Source organism: Crotalus tigris, unplaced genomic scaffold, assembly GCF_016545835.1.
Source record: "Crotalus tigris isolate CLP2741 ecotype Arizona unplaced genomic scaffold, ASM1654583v1 scf7180000024506.7606697, whole genome shotgun sequence".
NCBI classification, from domain to species: domain Eukaryota; kingdom Metazoa; phylum Chordata; class Lepidosauria; order Squamata; family Viperidae; genus Crotalus; species Crotalus tigris.
This window is the reverse complement of record NW_024100678.1, coordinates 3,828,376-3,844,045: the sequence shown is the minus strand read 5'-3', so window position 1 is coordinate 3,844,045 and position 15,670 is coordinate 3,828,376. Positions and strand designations below refer to the sequence as shown.

At 34.1% G+C, this 15,670-nt stretch overlaps 1 protein-coding gene across 29 annotated transcripts in view; it reads left to right on the top strand.

The window, feature by feature from the left end:
• Nucleotides 1–15,670, top strand: part of DTNA (dystrobrevin alpha) — a 237,063-nt gene that overhangs the window by 169,699 nt on the left and 51,694 nt on the right. For all 29 annotated transcript variants that reach the window (XR_005555531.1, XM_039333476.1, XM_039333478.1 and 26 more), the window contains 6 exons: nucleotides 3,565–3,778; nucleotides 6,634–6,719; nucleotides 8,869–9,023; nucleotides 10,090–10,195; nucleotides 12,452–12,618; nucleotides 14,347–14,471. Coding sequence is in view for 28 of the 29 variants with exons in the window: in XM_039333476.1 (XP_039189410.1) it covers nucleotides 3,565–3,778; nucleotides 6,634–6,719; nucleotides 8,869–9,023; nucleotides 10,090–10,195; nucleotides 12,452–12,618; nucleotides 14,347–14,471 (853 nt within the window). In the remaining variant the exon portion in view is untranslated. The remainder of the gene's footprint in view (nucleotides 1–3,564; nucleotides 3,779–6,633; nucleotides 6,720–8,868; nucleotides 9,024–10,089; nucleotides 10,196–12,451; nucleotides 12,619–14,346; nucleotides 14,472–15,670) is intronic.

Genomic DNA, 15,670 nt, shown 5'->3' with positions numbered 1-15,670 from the left:
AGTTGGGTTAAGCTGTGGATAACAGAGGGAAAATTCCATTAGCTATTTGAAGAAAAAACATAGCAAGTTGTTATCTTATTAATTAATAAATTGGCACATTAATAATTTCCAATGACTGATGCAATAATAATAATAATTTAGCTTCTCTGCTTTTCCCTGTCATGCTGAAATACTCTTTTAATAGTTTTATCTTTGTAATACTTCTACAGCTTCTGATAGACAGACAGTTTTGGAGATATTTTAAACAGCCATCAATTGCTTCTTCTAATACTTTTCTGTGTAGTGCTTTATTGTTTTGTCCTTGAAGATTTTCTTGCAGTTGAGAGAACTATAATAGATATATAAAATATGATTACAACTATATATCATTTGTAGATGCATGTGCAACTTTTATTTAGCACACAGCCAATAATCTGGTATTGTTATCTCACCTTCCTATATATTTTTTTGCTTTATTATATAAACAAAGAAAAAAAGATTTCAAAAAAATAAAACCAAAAACAGATAAGGCAGAAAGGTCATTAAAAGGTCATTAAAAAAGACAATGTGATATGAACAATCTTATTTTATTCTGCATTGCATATATTTACCACAGCAGACATGATTATGTACAAAATCTTGGAATGCACAGAAATGAATAAACTTATGTTAGAATTAAAAGACAAGGAGGCGACAGAATTTTATGAAATTTGGAATAAATATTATAATTGGCTAGAACAGAGAAAGAAAAAGATATAAATATTGATGAAAAAAATGTAAATAAGATGTAAAGAATAGTTAAAATGTATAGCACTGTTGTGTTAAAAGAAAGATTTATGTTTATGTATTTTAAGTTTGTTTTGGTGTATGGTGTATGGTGAAAAGAGAAAATAAAATTTAATTTTTTTAAAAAAAAAATATGCCCTCGTACAAAACAGCTCAGTTTTTAAACACAACATTAAACATGATTGCAATAAAGATTTGATTGACTGAACATTAAACACTGACCACACAGAATAATATTGATCAGTTTTTCCATTGCATTAAAAAAAGTCCATTCACAAGCAGAGAGTAAACATATATCACCAGTCCAAGATCATAAATCTGGCATGACACTGTCTTTCCATCATAAATAATATTCCTTTGCTACGGCTAATGCTTAATAAATCTATGGTTCTTCATAAAATGATTAATTCCAAATGGCATATTTCAAACTCTATCAAAACTACTGTCAGCATCACAGTACTAGCTTTAAACTATATTATTTTTCCTAAAACCACTTTAACAAACTTAAAACAAAATAACAGAGAGCCAAGATGTATCACATGCATATCCTTTCACTTTTTTATAGAGCATAATGAAGACGGTTGGCAGTTAAATTATTTTTTCCTCTATTTTTTATTAGTCGAAAAAAGGACAAGAAGAATGGCTTTATTTTGGATTCAGCCACTATCACAAAGCCAAATCTCATTGGTTATGTGGCATCACAAAACCAAACTGAGGTGAAACCAGTCCTTCCTGTCCCTATATGTACCCTATGAGTGCAAAGTGGAGAAAGAAATTTAATAGTATCAAGCTTCATAGACAATAACATTGCTGGAAATCATTCCCTCGAGATATCCATACTGCTTCTCATAAAATCTTAAGCCCTTTAAAATGTGTACAAAGAGGAAAGCATTATGGCTCAGTTCTAATTTCAACTAGCTTTTCCATTTCTGTTTTCCAAACTTTGCTACCATCAGCTTGTCCCCAATAAGCCTGTGCAAAAAGTTCATGTGGTTTTAAGTGAAAGAAATTATAATCTAAAATCAAATTATACCTGAAAAAATATTTGGATACTTTTAAAAATATTTTTGTAAAAAAAATCTTAATCATAATTTTATGTCAGGTGTACTGTACTGCAATCTATACACAAGAATCTGATCTATTAATGGTCCAGGCAAACTGGCAACGGACTTCAAGGGAGTCTGGACTGAGGCTTCTTTTGGAGGCACAGGGATTCCAGACTTACGATGCGTGTGATCCCATCCTCGGGCTCAGCCTTGTCATCTGCTACATTTTATGAGATACAATATTTTTTTGCAACTGATGGCCATATGCCTAGGACAAAAGGGCGGAGGACAAAAGAATTTTTTCTATCGGTGCCAGGATTCCTAACTCAGAGCATACAAAGTGACCAGAATTTTAATCTTCTTTGGAATAGTTTTTAGCAATTAAAATGTGGAATATGTATTTGATAAACAATTAAAATAACTGGGTTCTCACTCCATATCAGCTGACTGACTACCTGGTGGGAGCAGAAATGGCCCACCTCTGTTTACCATGTTAGTATAGTCTAGTATCCTATCAGGCAGTGGTTTACTAAGGTCAAAGGAAAGCTAGTTTATGTTGGGGCTGTTTTTTCCTAGTAGCAAGATCTCATAATGAAGGTTCCTCTGACATTTGATATGAAAAAATGGCTCTGTCTTAGTTGTCCAAGATCAGGTGCTTCGTAGCTGAACTATCTCCATTCTTATCTTAATTGTAATTAATGGAAGAATTTCACACATGATGCTAAGTCACAATATGATGTCCTGGAAGCAAAAAATATTAGGAGGAGCCAAGATAAAACTGAAATTTCATTTCATTTACATTTAATTATCAGGTGCCCAAAGCACCTGAGGGCAGGACAAGAAGCAATGGATGGAAACTGATCAAGGAGAGAAGCAACCTAGAACTAAGAAGAAATTTCCTGACAGAACAATTAATCAGTGGAACAATTTGCCTCCAGAAGTTGTGAATGCTCCTATACTGGAAGTTTTTAAGAAGAGATTGGACAACCATTTGTTTTAAATGGCATAGGGTTTCCTGCCTGAGCAGGAGGTTGGACTAGAAGACCTCCAAAGTCCTTTCCAACTCTGTTGTTCTATTCTGTTCTGTTCTATTTTATTCTATTATTTTAATTAAAAGTAAAAATAATATAATTGCTTCCTAATCATAAATTTATAAGAGCTCTACACTTTACAGTTATTACTGACTTCAGGCTAATGTTTATAAAGCTGGTATTTATTTACACTAAATCTGGATATCACTCAGTAGGATATATCTAAGAACTGAATTAAATATTATACAGATAATAAACAATGCAAAATCAGTCTTGAACTAAAGGTACCTAGGAGGGAAATCAGAAAATCCAAAACAAGGACATGGTAATCAATCCATCATAAAATAGTAAGCCCAAGAGAACTTCATTAGATCAGAAGAATTCAGGAAGAAGGAACAGTCAAGACCTAGCCAGGAGCAAAAGAATCTGCATAATCTGAGTTTCCAGCCACAGAGGAACAAGACAGAAGCACAAGAACCAAAAGATTCCCATCTTAGTGTAGTTCTATAACTCTATAACTTAGAATTCTGAAGTTTACATATTATAACAAAATAAATCTTAAAGTTCTTGAGCCATTAATTAAACTTTTGGATGAATGAGCTATGTAAAGTCTAGCATTTCTTATGGTTTTCTGTGAATATATGAGTATTACTTAAAAATACTGTATCATGATATATTTTTTTCCAAATATACATAACTATTGTTTTTTAATTTATACATAGTGCATCTGGTGGACATTTGGAATGTTATAGAAGCATTGCGGGAAAACTCTTTGAACAACCTAGACCCAACTATAGAGCTGAATGTGGCTCGACTAGAAGCTGTGCTTTCCACTATTTTTTACCAACTCAACAAACGTATGCCAACAACCCACCAGATTATCGTCGAACAATCTATCGGTTTATTGCTCAACTTTTTGCTGGCAGCTTTTGATCCGTAAGTCCCTTTAATAATAATGAATGCTGTTTTTCTGTATGTTGTAGGAAAACATTAGCTCTTGAGCAAAATACTATTTCAGAAAAAAGTTGAACTTATACAAAACTGAAAATTACGCATTTCTATATTACCCTCAATCTCATTTTCTTCAAAGAATTGGAAAATACACGTTCAGGAGTCATTCTTAAAAGCTTTTGAATAGCCTGGAATTACAAACTGGACTGACTGACTTCTGTTCTGTGCGAGTTGCAAATTATCTATTACTGCATTACTGCTTTAACTGCATTTTATTTTGGAACTGTACTGGTTGGAAATCAACACAATTAAAGAACATTCTGATGAGTTTATTTATCTTCCCATTTGCCTATCACCCTCTTGTGTCCTCTCCAATATGCATTTGATGGACCTTTCACTTGGTACTTGTGTACTTTCCTGAGCCAGATCAACTAGTATAGCTTAGTCACCATGGAAACAGCTGAGCAACTATTCCACATGAAGAAGCAGCAGAGGCGCTGTATGTTTGCATCCAAATATCTCCCTTCCCCTCCCCAAGGAGAAATTGTCAGTAGGCTGCAGGAATATGGCCTTCAGGATTTTTAAAAGGCTGTACAGTAAGAGGCAAGGTCTTTTTAATATATGCAGACCCTGAATTTTTGACTCTAACAGGAGTCAAAAACAGGAAGGAAACTAATTGCAAATGCTTGGACACGTACACTGTTGCTCACTGCCAAGTCACTCTCACAAAATCATAGCTGTGAAAATGAGATCATTATGATGTACATTTTTCTATTGTTCAATAAACCAAGAAAGATGTGAAACAGTGTTTTTTTAAATAAAGAAGAACATTGAAATTAAGTCTGTAGAATATGCTCAGTGAATGCTACGTAGGTTTTTCTTAGCTGAATAATTGAACTAGAATGTAAGCGTGTTTCCAGTTTGCTCAAGTATAGCAATTCATTTAATTGTGCAAATTGCAGTACTGAAGTGTCCAGACAGAAGACTTGGAATTTGTAAAAGCTTTCATTAAGGGATTAAAGATAAGGCAAAAGTAGCAAATCAATTGTAACAATGTAAAATGTCCTAACATTTTCATCTAACAATGTTTATAGCAGCATGTGGTCCAAGCATACATAAGCATATCTACAACCATGCACACATAAACACTTTCAAGCAGAAAGCAGACAGTAAATTTGAGAGGAGGGGCTTTGAATAACTGCACAACTCATTCTTTCCTGATACCAAATTGTATTTAATCTCAAGTAAATGTTGTAAAATAAAATATTTCATCCCTGGAAATCAAAGATCTAGAGCGTTATAGAGGATTTACACTTTTTCATAATTCATCTGTCCCCAAAACACTTACGCTTCTCTTTAGTATCTAATCTCTGCCATAAAACAATGATCAATGTATGCTAGAATTGGGGATATTTATGTCCACCTTGGAAAATTTATAGATGAATTTGCTGCTAAAGCAGAGTCCTGTCCTTCTATAAATCTTTTCTTTACAAAACAAACACCTCATCTCAAAAATATCCAAGTACATTTTCATGAAGAAAAGTGCTGTACTACTATTATTAAGTATCTACTGTCCTAGGCTGACAAAGATAAGCAGTTCAGACTTAGTTAGGAGCTGGCTGAAAGATCTCAGGCTAGAATTGAAAGTTGAAAAAAAAACTCCTGGAAAAAGGCAACGGCCAACTAATTCTGTATGTTGCCAGGAAAACTACATGAATATGTCCATGGAGTCATCAACGGACCAAATGATACTAAATGAAGACTTATTTCTTATATATGAATTTAAAAAATATCTGAAGTCCACAATGGGAAATGCTTTGAATAGAACTAACCTAACTGCTACAAAAAATGCATAAATTTTGAGGTTCTCAAGAAGTTTTCATTGGGCAGTATGGTACAACAAGCAGCAATTACAACAAGGGAGAAACGTTCTCACAATTTAGCTAATGTTCTTGTCTCCATATTTCCATTACACATAATCTGATTATTGAATTAAACTCTTGGGGGCTGCACAATACACTGAAGCACAAATCAACCAAACAGATCAGTACAACATACTGAGTCCTAAAAAATGTAATCAAAGGTAACATCAACAAAGCCTTTCATATTGTATAGAAGTGTCTCAAGGTCTTTACTTCATCCGCCAAAGTGTTTTGCATAAAAGCACTTTTGACATCTGTGGTTTAGATTCAAACTGAAGACGCCAATTTCCTGACTGAATTAATTTAACTGTTTGTTGATGTCATGTTATGCTATGCAAATTAGCAGTGGCTAATTTCTCAGTTCTGAAATCATAAAGCCCAAGTTTAACTTGAAAATGGCCCTTGCCATCAGCAAAATACTTCCTAGCAAATCATATACATTAAAAAAAGAATCAAGGATAAAAGATGAATTAATTCAGTGTTTATTTCTTAAATTCATAATTGAACTGAAATATAATGATCTTTCAGAATATTTTGCAATTTTGTAATTTGTACACCTTAAATAGTTTACAGTGTATATATTAGACAAAAATGCATACATGAGTAAAAATATAAAAATCCATTCTATTATGGGAAAATACTTGCATATGTATTAATTTTACATAGACTGCAGAAATATTCACAAATTAATGAAGAAATATAGAGGGGAAAATGAAACTGGAAAAACGAGAAATGGAGAAAATCAAGAATTGACAGAGTCAAGAATCTCCATTTTTACTTAGAAGGGAAATTGTTCCAAATTCTCAATTGATTATGGATCAAAGCCTCAGATTTGAAAAAAAAAACATGGAAGCCTAAGAGATTTATGCTATGTTATTCAATAACTATGCAAAGATTATTTTATGTTTTATGTTTTAGAGAAGGACATGGAAAAATATCTGTGTTTGCTGTCAAAATGGCCTTGGCAACACTTTGTGGAGGAAAGATTATGGATAAATTAAGATGTAAGTCTCTCTATGAATTTTAATAAAATAGTTTGTAAGAATTAGGGAACAATATATGTTTGGTTTTTAATATAATAACATTAATCAAAATCAGCAAAATATTCTTGAACTAATTTGTGTAGGGACTTCATAAAAAATTAACAACAACAAAAGTGTTGTTAATGTTGTTAATGTCTGTCATCTGGGCTAGATGTATGTGACTTCTTTTAGAATTTTTGAATTAAAAATAATCATGTTGCAATTGATCAAATAAATTATGTGTCCAGTAAAATGCATAATTTGCCATTTATTTTCCTGACTAGTTTTTATGTTAAAAACATGCAAAAATACTATAAAATTTGCTTAATAGGATCACCCCCCCACACCCACCCCAGTGTTTGAGGAGTAAAAAATATCTCCTTGGTTACTCAGTGTAGTCAGATGAGCAAAATTCCCCAGCTTATGCAATGTCATATCATTTTATTGGCCATCAAATTAATATTTGATAAAAAGATAAAAAATTGAGGACTCTATATTAATTACCTATAAAATATTTGTTAAATGTTTTATAGCAGGGGTCCCCAACTCCCAATCCGCAGACCACTACCAGTCTGTGTCCTGTTGGAAACCGCCTGCGCAAACTGTGCAAACCTATATTTGTGCGTGTGTGGGATTAGGTTACATGCATGAAACCATTCTCTCCCCCCTACACCACTGCCCTCTGCCGCTGCCAGTCCACGGAGCTGGAAAGATTGGGGACTGCTGTTTTATAGGATTGGTTTTTCTTTGAGTCCAAAAGCAAAGAGAAAAGCAATCAACAACACCTTTGAAAAATAGGCCAATTTGGTTATTAGATTAATCAAATTTGCTTAATCAGGTTGCAATTGCAATTAAAATACTGCTTTTAAATAACAAATTCAGTAAAACATTCTGATAGAGAGTACACAAGCATAATATAATGACTGGTATAGAATTACCCTATATAAAACATTGCATATTTTATTTTAAAATCAGTTCTCTAATATCAAATATATATTACTAGTCACCTGTCTATTTACTCATTAATTCTATATTTAAACAGGACCTTATTTGCTCTGACCAGATCAAGAAACTCAGAATATATCCAGCAGATGTAGTGAGTCAGTTTAAACACCCTTGGGATAAACACATGTCCATCATCTGATAAAATTTTAAAAATAAAACAAAAATAAATAATATATAAAAATAATAATTAAAATAATAAACACATTAAAAAAAACAAACTCAAAGGCAGATTGGATGGACCACTTTTTTGCCATCGGTTTTCTGTATTTTATTTTATCATTCTGTAAACAACTATCTTCTGGTTTATTGCTATCATTCTGCAAACTAAAAAATATTATCATACAGCAACGCAAGGAACACACAGGCTAAAATGAAAAATGTGTTGTTTAATAATATTTTGAGAAAACATTGAGACCAAAACTATAGTCACATGCTGCTACATTATGAGAAACAGAAGTAAAATTAAACAACTACTAAAATAACTGACCCCCCGCCCCCCCAAAAAAAGACTGAGTTTCCCTGAAGACATCTTCAAGCAAGATCTTAGGAAGAAAAGAGATAACAAGTGTTGAAAGTGGTATTCTGTTTTAGTTATATTAGCCATTTGTTTATGAATATATGTCTATACTGCTCGCCATACAAATACATCTTGAATTATACAACAAAGTAATTAAACATTAGACATTAAGTGCAAAATGGATTTATAATCCATTTTTATGCATGTCTATTTAAAAGTATGCCTCCCCCCCATATCTTTTGATAACATTTTTTATTGTTTTACTTTTATTTTTGAAAAATAAACATTGGCTGCCTCAGTCCTTTAGAAACAATGTATATTTGAGAAACCTCATTATACTCAGAGCTTAAACAATGAATTTTTGTTAATTATTATTTTAACTTTGAACCTGAAGACTATTTACCCAATACTTTTAATTGTTCCTAATAAAGACAGTTCTATACTTGCATTGAGGTCATTTCTGGTAGCGATTTATAGTTCTGTGTGATTTACCATAGTGATGGCAGTGTGGTGCTACATATTGAGAATGTAAGTCATCACTTAGAATATGTTTACAGTTTGTAGTTCATAGCTTTTCATTTCAAAGTTTTCACTTTTTTTCTCCATCAGATATATTCTCAATGATTTCAGACACTGGTGGGATAATGGTGTATGGAAAGTATGACATGTTTTTGCGAGAAGTTCTTAAACTGCCCACTGCAGTCTTTGAAGGTCCTTCTTTTGGTTATACAGAACAATCTGCAAAGTCTTGTTTTTCTCAACAGGTAAATAAAATGTTATTTATGATTTCTTGCTTTTCATCATACTCATACTGGCATACAGTGTCAAAACCCAATTATATTTTACTTAATTTTAAATAGGATCAATCTTCTGCACTTGCAATCGGGAATGGTAATGTATTAGAATTTCATATAGGTATGGCATGGAATATATATAAATGCCCTCCCTATTTAAAATAAAATATCCTAAAATGGACCTGTGAGATGCTGTGAATTTGATGAAAGCCGCAGAATGAGTTTGATTATCTTCTCTCCTGCTGGAGAGAAAAAAACGTATGTACATGAATAATTGGATAAGAAAAATGAGTTCCCTATCCCTTCTTCCTTTTTTCTTCTTGCCTTAAGCAAATCTAGAATTCTGTAGCCTTATTTGCAACCAAATTATTTGATATTTCATCTCGATACTATTCTCAGATAAATATTGTTACTGTTCTCAGATAAATGTTGTTGGTGATATGATACCATATTCTGAAATATGAAAGTGTTATCTCCATAGAGATAGCCAATATTGTGGCCATCATAGAAGATTCGAAACTACTCAGTAAAACTATGTTTTTTAATTCTTACATCTTAATATACCTATTTTATATACATCCTTTTCCCCTTTTCAGTCACCTCTGATCCCACCAAATCTTCTCAATACTATAGAGAAGGCACATTCAGAAGGAAACAATAGTAGGATGTCCTTTATAGTAGGATGATGGAGCAGGAATACAAAGGGAACACAATCACTGAGAAGTATTCAGTTCAGGTGTTGAAAAGAAAAAGAATGCTGCTATTATGTATCATGAGGGAAATCATAACAGTAATTATTGAATTATTTCTTTGATCAATTATGTGGTTTATAGGTTGGCTGTGAACCCACAACATTAGTGATGTCTTCTTAAAAGGGACTCCTGGGTTTTAAGTTACCTTAAACAATATCATAAGTGAATTATAATTTAATTGCTTGCTTTTCTCATCTACAAATACAGTGTATTTTTCTGCTGAGAAAACTAAACTCATCCCATTATTTGCTAAAAAATTTTTCTTGCTTTGTTTATGTTAACAGAAAAAAGTTACACTGAATGCTTTTTTGGATACTCTTATGTCTGATCCTCCACCACAATGTCTTGTCTGGTTGCCACTTCTACACCGACTGGCAAATGTTGAGAATGGTATGTAGTTAAAACATGAGGAACAACTGAAATAGCAGTAATAATTCTGGCTATCCTTAATTCATCCCATTCATGATGATTCGTAGAAGAAATTAAATTCCTTCCGCAATATTAGGGAAGGAAAGTTGTTTATTTATTGGAGCAAAGGGTATATTTTTCTTACTTTAAAAAAGCCACCATGTGTTGTGAGTCTGTGCCAGCCAGTGGACCTGGCAGCTGAGTCCGGGGAATCAGAGGAGGAGGAGGAGGGATTTGGAGAGCCATCAGAGTAGGAGGAAGGCACTAATGAGTTACAGGACTCACAATTGGATGAAGAGTCTGGCCTCTCCAATCATGCTCCGGATGAGACTCAGCTGTGTGGGGAAGATGAGTCAGACTCTGAGGACTCACAGCTGGAAGTCATTATAGACGCTCGTAAACGAAGGCAGTTAACTAGAATAGGTCAGAGGGAGACAATACGGCAACTCCAAGGGAGGAGGAGAAGGCATTGAGAAGCCACGCCTTGGGGCTTTTTATTAAAAAGGGAAGGTGTGGGCCGTGCTGGTTGCTGAAGGCAACCGTTGCAAAGTACTTCATGGGATCATGTTCTGTTGGTATTTCCGGTAAGCCCCTGTTTTGCATTGTGTTTCATGTGGACAATTCCCTCCATTTGGATTGTGTTTCGTTGCTTTTGTTTTTGGCAGGTTTGTTACCAATATTAAAAGAGGTTTTGTTTTCTTCTGAGTCTCCAGCCTATTTCTCAAAAGGGGTTTTGTCCTTATGCATTTAACAAGGATGGCCATAGGCTGGGACAGAACACCATGCTGCTACAAGCATACCTGTTGGATCCATTCCTTTGTTCATTTCCTTTCAAAAAACAATTGTCTAACAATGTAACTTTGAAAGAGAAGAAGACAGAGAATTAAACACACAATTACAATGATGTAGAAGTTTTTTAAAGTAAGAAAAATATACTAAAAGAAACTTTGTCAGGTATTCTTCACTCTACTACTTTCCATCTGCATCTTTTTAAAGAGTCTTTAATCCTTGAAAAGAAAGGAAAAGTGGACATGCTCTTTTCCAAGAGTATATGATTATAAAGGGGACAGTTTCTATTTACACTAAATGCATATTTATAAAAACAATTAATTTAATTAGTTGCTGACATAACAGACTGATCAAGAAACCTAGCAATGCTTAGTTCCAACAAAACCCAATAATTAAATAAATATTAAAATACCAGTGCAACAGTTTAAATGAAGAGGCAGAACATTTGAAGAGTGAGGAGCCAGACGTATCTCCAAATGGAATGCATTACATAACTCAGGAGAAAGATTTCTACAGTATGTCTGAAAGTGATAGCATCTTAAGAGAGAGAGAGAGAGATGTAGATTTTATCATGCAGAATCACAATAAGCAAAAAGGTATGTGTTTAGTAATTAGGTTTTACATGTTAAAATTAACATTTAAAATAACTAATGTAAGTTATACTTGGAAAATAACAATAGGCAGAGGTGTTATGGTTCTCATACTGTGCTGTGACTGGCAACCTACTTCCTGTGCTTTGTATCATTTCAAGTCTCCAGATAAATGTAAGCTTAGTCCCATATAGAATATATTGAAAGTCTAGTCACTATGCAAACAAAATAAGAACATAGCTGTAACTATCTCTGAGTGCTTAGTTGGTGCCCTAGATGTAGTCATGGAAAGCCATTCCTTGGCACTATTCCATCTGGACTTCTAGCAACATTGAAAAGATTGCAGTTACTCTTTCAACGGGCAGGGAGTCCCATCTAAAAAGACTGAATTCAGATCACCATGACTGTTTTTCTACTAATTACAGTTGTATTGTCTTGTCTGGATTTAATTTATGGTCCCACGGAACTGAAAAAAAAGATTGTTTGGAATGTATTTAAATTCCTATAGCATAGGCATTTCATTTTTGTCTCCTCTTATCTTTGTAAAACTGGTGTGATACCCCAAAATCAGTCATCTACCAAATGGAACCATTATTCTTGCATCTTTGATCTATATCTTCTTTTCTTTCCAAAGTGAACTTAGTAGATTTCTTCCCCTAATATTTTCTTTCATATTTTTGCTGTAGTTTCCCTCTTAGAACCAGATGATTCATTGAGAGAAAATTGTAAGGATTTAGAAATAAATCTTATTTTGAAAAAACATCACAAGAGGATGTTTCCAATACTTCTTAATAGCTTCAGTTTTAACAGTATGCTGATTAATTCTTTTATTTGGTTTGAATATATATCCCCCCTGCAGTCTTCCACCCTGTTGAGTGTTCCTATTGCCATAGTGAGAGCATGATGGGATTTCGCTACCGATGCCAGCAGTGTCACAATTACCAGCTCTGTCAAGATTGCTTCTGGAGGGGACATGCCAGTGGTTCCCATAGCAACCAACACCAAATGAAAGAATACACGTCATGGGTAAGGGAAGCTTCATAAATTACTATAGACTGTTTGAACTTAGCAGTCAGAGATTTAGAAATGACTGAATTATTTTCCTTAAGATCACATATAAGAAGCTGATTTTGTTGCCAAGATACTAGAAGTTTCTGTAATGGAGAAGCCCTGTCTGGGTTCCTGGCTCAATCAGTTTTAAAATGTCAGATGGGAAGAACTGAATAGTGTGGCTACTACCATCAGTGTGGATCTGAGCAGTGTAACAGGTTAAACTAGTTGGATAACAGAACAGCTGCAGGAGGATCTTGGAATATAAAATTATTTCCACAGTAAGTTACTAATTTTTGTAGGACATAGTCAATATGTTGGCTTTTCTATTTGTTGCTTGCTATATATAATAAGAAATTATGTATGTATGTATGTATGTATATGTATATGTATATATGTGCATATGCATATGCATATATATATGCATATATATTTACACAAATATACAAATGCATAAAGATATACCTATGCTCTTAATACATGCATACCTAAATGATGGTGTGTAGAACTATGAAAACTACTGATTTACTACTAAACTCCACTAGATGTTGATGTAAATATATATATGCTATATATTTAGCCCACTTGTTTAACTGCTCCTTAGCAGTTCGCATTTTTCATATAAGTTCTAGTGCATGAACTCTACTTTATACTCAACTGAACGTATTCATATGGGCTTTCTCCATTTTCCACATGTATCTAAAATTATATCTGTGATCCACTCTACTGCTAATATAAGCCACAGCTAAATTAATTTAATTCATTAGATTCAAACTTACATGTGATAGACATCTATGCACGTATTCCTAGTAATTCTGTTAGATCAATAAGATATTCAACAACTGCGGAATAATTAGGTTGTAGATTAAACTCAATGACAGAGAAAGCATTATGAAAATGAAATCTCTTTGTCTCTACACATTCTGAGATGATCACAGCTGTATTATTAGAAAGGATGCAATAGCCACACTAAAAATGGTACTTGTACTACAGATACTAGATAAAAATTAAAGTTTGCAGTACAAAAAGTGTGGTATAAGAAGCTGATGCTTCTCATTTTGTAATCACAAATAAAAATTAAAAACTGAGAATCTCTGATTGGGTGATTAGCAATACCAGTTAGATTGGTCATTAAGTGGGCAGTGAATGAAAGATCTGATTCTGCTATGGCTTATGAGCTCTCACTTCTTAGACATTATTATCCGACATTGTAAAGCAGAAATATATCTGAATGATGAGTGGCCCGTAGAAAAGTAGAAAAATGTGGTTCTGTATCTCTGTTTTCTTCTTAGTTGTTTTATAATCCTTACGATTAGCTTCCAGATCTGATTTTTCATTAGCAGTTATTTAGAGATTTATGCTTTTAGAATAATGAAGTTTCTTGGCAAGTTTGGGATTCACTTGTATCCTCTGCATTCTTTCACACAAGGAAAGATGAAAGGTGAATTGGGAAATACTGTATCTATATGCCAAATGTCCTCTGTAAAAGTCAGACCCTCTTTAAGGTCCATTGATAGATATATAAGTGTATGCTGATGAAATCATCCAGAACCACAGAATAAATGGACTTTGGGAGTTTATGCATGATTGTAACCAGCAGAATATTGATTTGTTTTGTTTGTTTTCTTATCCTTCTACTGCTGGCAACAACAGTATACAGTCCTTATCTATCCAAACTACCTTTACCTTTCTTGTTTCTCCCAGAAATCACCTGCTAAGAAGTTAACTAATGCACTTAGCAAGTCTTTAAGCTGTGCTTCCAGCCATGAACCCTTGCATCCAATGTTCCCTAATCAGCCTGAAAAACCTCTAAACTTGGCACATATAGTGTAAGTATTTGCATGTTCTTTGTTCTATATGATGTTTGTCCTTGTTTAAGGTTAAATAGAAAGAAACCACCTAATATTATGATTTACAAAATTGCATTAATGCTATAATAAGTATAATAATTTTAGAACTTATTCACCTATGTGTAACTAACTGACAAAAGCAGCAGCTAATTTTTAAAAGTTTTTAAAAACTAAATGCTTGAATTAAATCACAAAATTACATTATTTTGTTGAGAAATAAACTCTACAGTTTATCATTTGGGAATTGTCACTATAAATTTAAAAATAATTTAATTTAATAAATTTTAATTTTAATGCAGCAAAGTTAGCATAAGTTATAAAGTAATTTAGTTTGGTTCTTTATCAATAATAAGATTCTATATTGAGGATATATATATATATATCCGCTATATATATATATATATATACCAGCCTACATGAACATAAGTTGGCAATCAAGAGGGGCGAGCAATACTCGCAGATCTGGTCACATATGGCCGAAAGTGGCCATAACTTTGATTTTGACCACACACAAATCTTGGCCTGTGATGCCACAAAGGGGGGCCGCCTATTAAAGGAGGCCTGGTTTTCGGGGGGGAATTCCATTAATCGCCATATAGACATGTGCCCGGCACAACGGACCTTACAAACATGGCACATGAACCGTCGCTTGAACTGCTGGAGAAGACCTAGGCATCGACCACATGTGTGGGAGAAGAATAGGACATCCCCCCACACACAACACGACCAAATGGACATTCCCTTGGCTTCGGACCAAGACGGTAGAACTTTGAAAAATCCCCCACAAATGACAAACAGCCACCAGAAACCTGACTGTCAATTATGGAACAACTTCCCGATGAATGGAGCGAGTGGAGGTGCTTTGACAACTGAATTGCAGCAGGAAAGAGAGAGCGAGGCCCTCCCAATCGGTACAATAGGAGAAATACAAACGGAGATAACAACTGTGGGGGGAGGAATAGGAAATACAGCATACGATAGAGCTCTCGGACTACAATCACACATGCCGGGGGGAATGATTTACCCCCCGGGGAGTGAAACAGACACCCTCGTTACGCTAGTTGGGCTGGTTTGTGAGAGGGAGGGGAATAGCTCTGTGGTGATTGATCCCTTGGGAGGACAGAAGACTACGAACGGAGCGTGCCTGGGAGATTCTCCGATGAGGGATGAGGACAGAA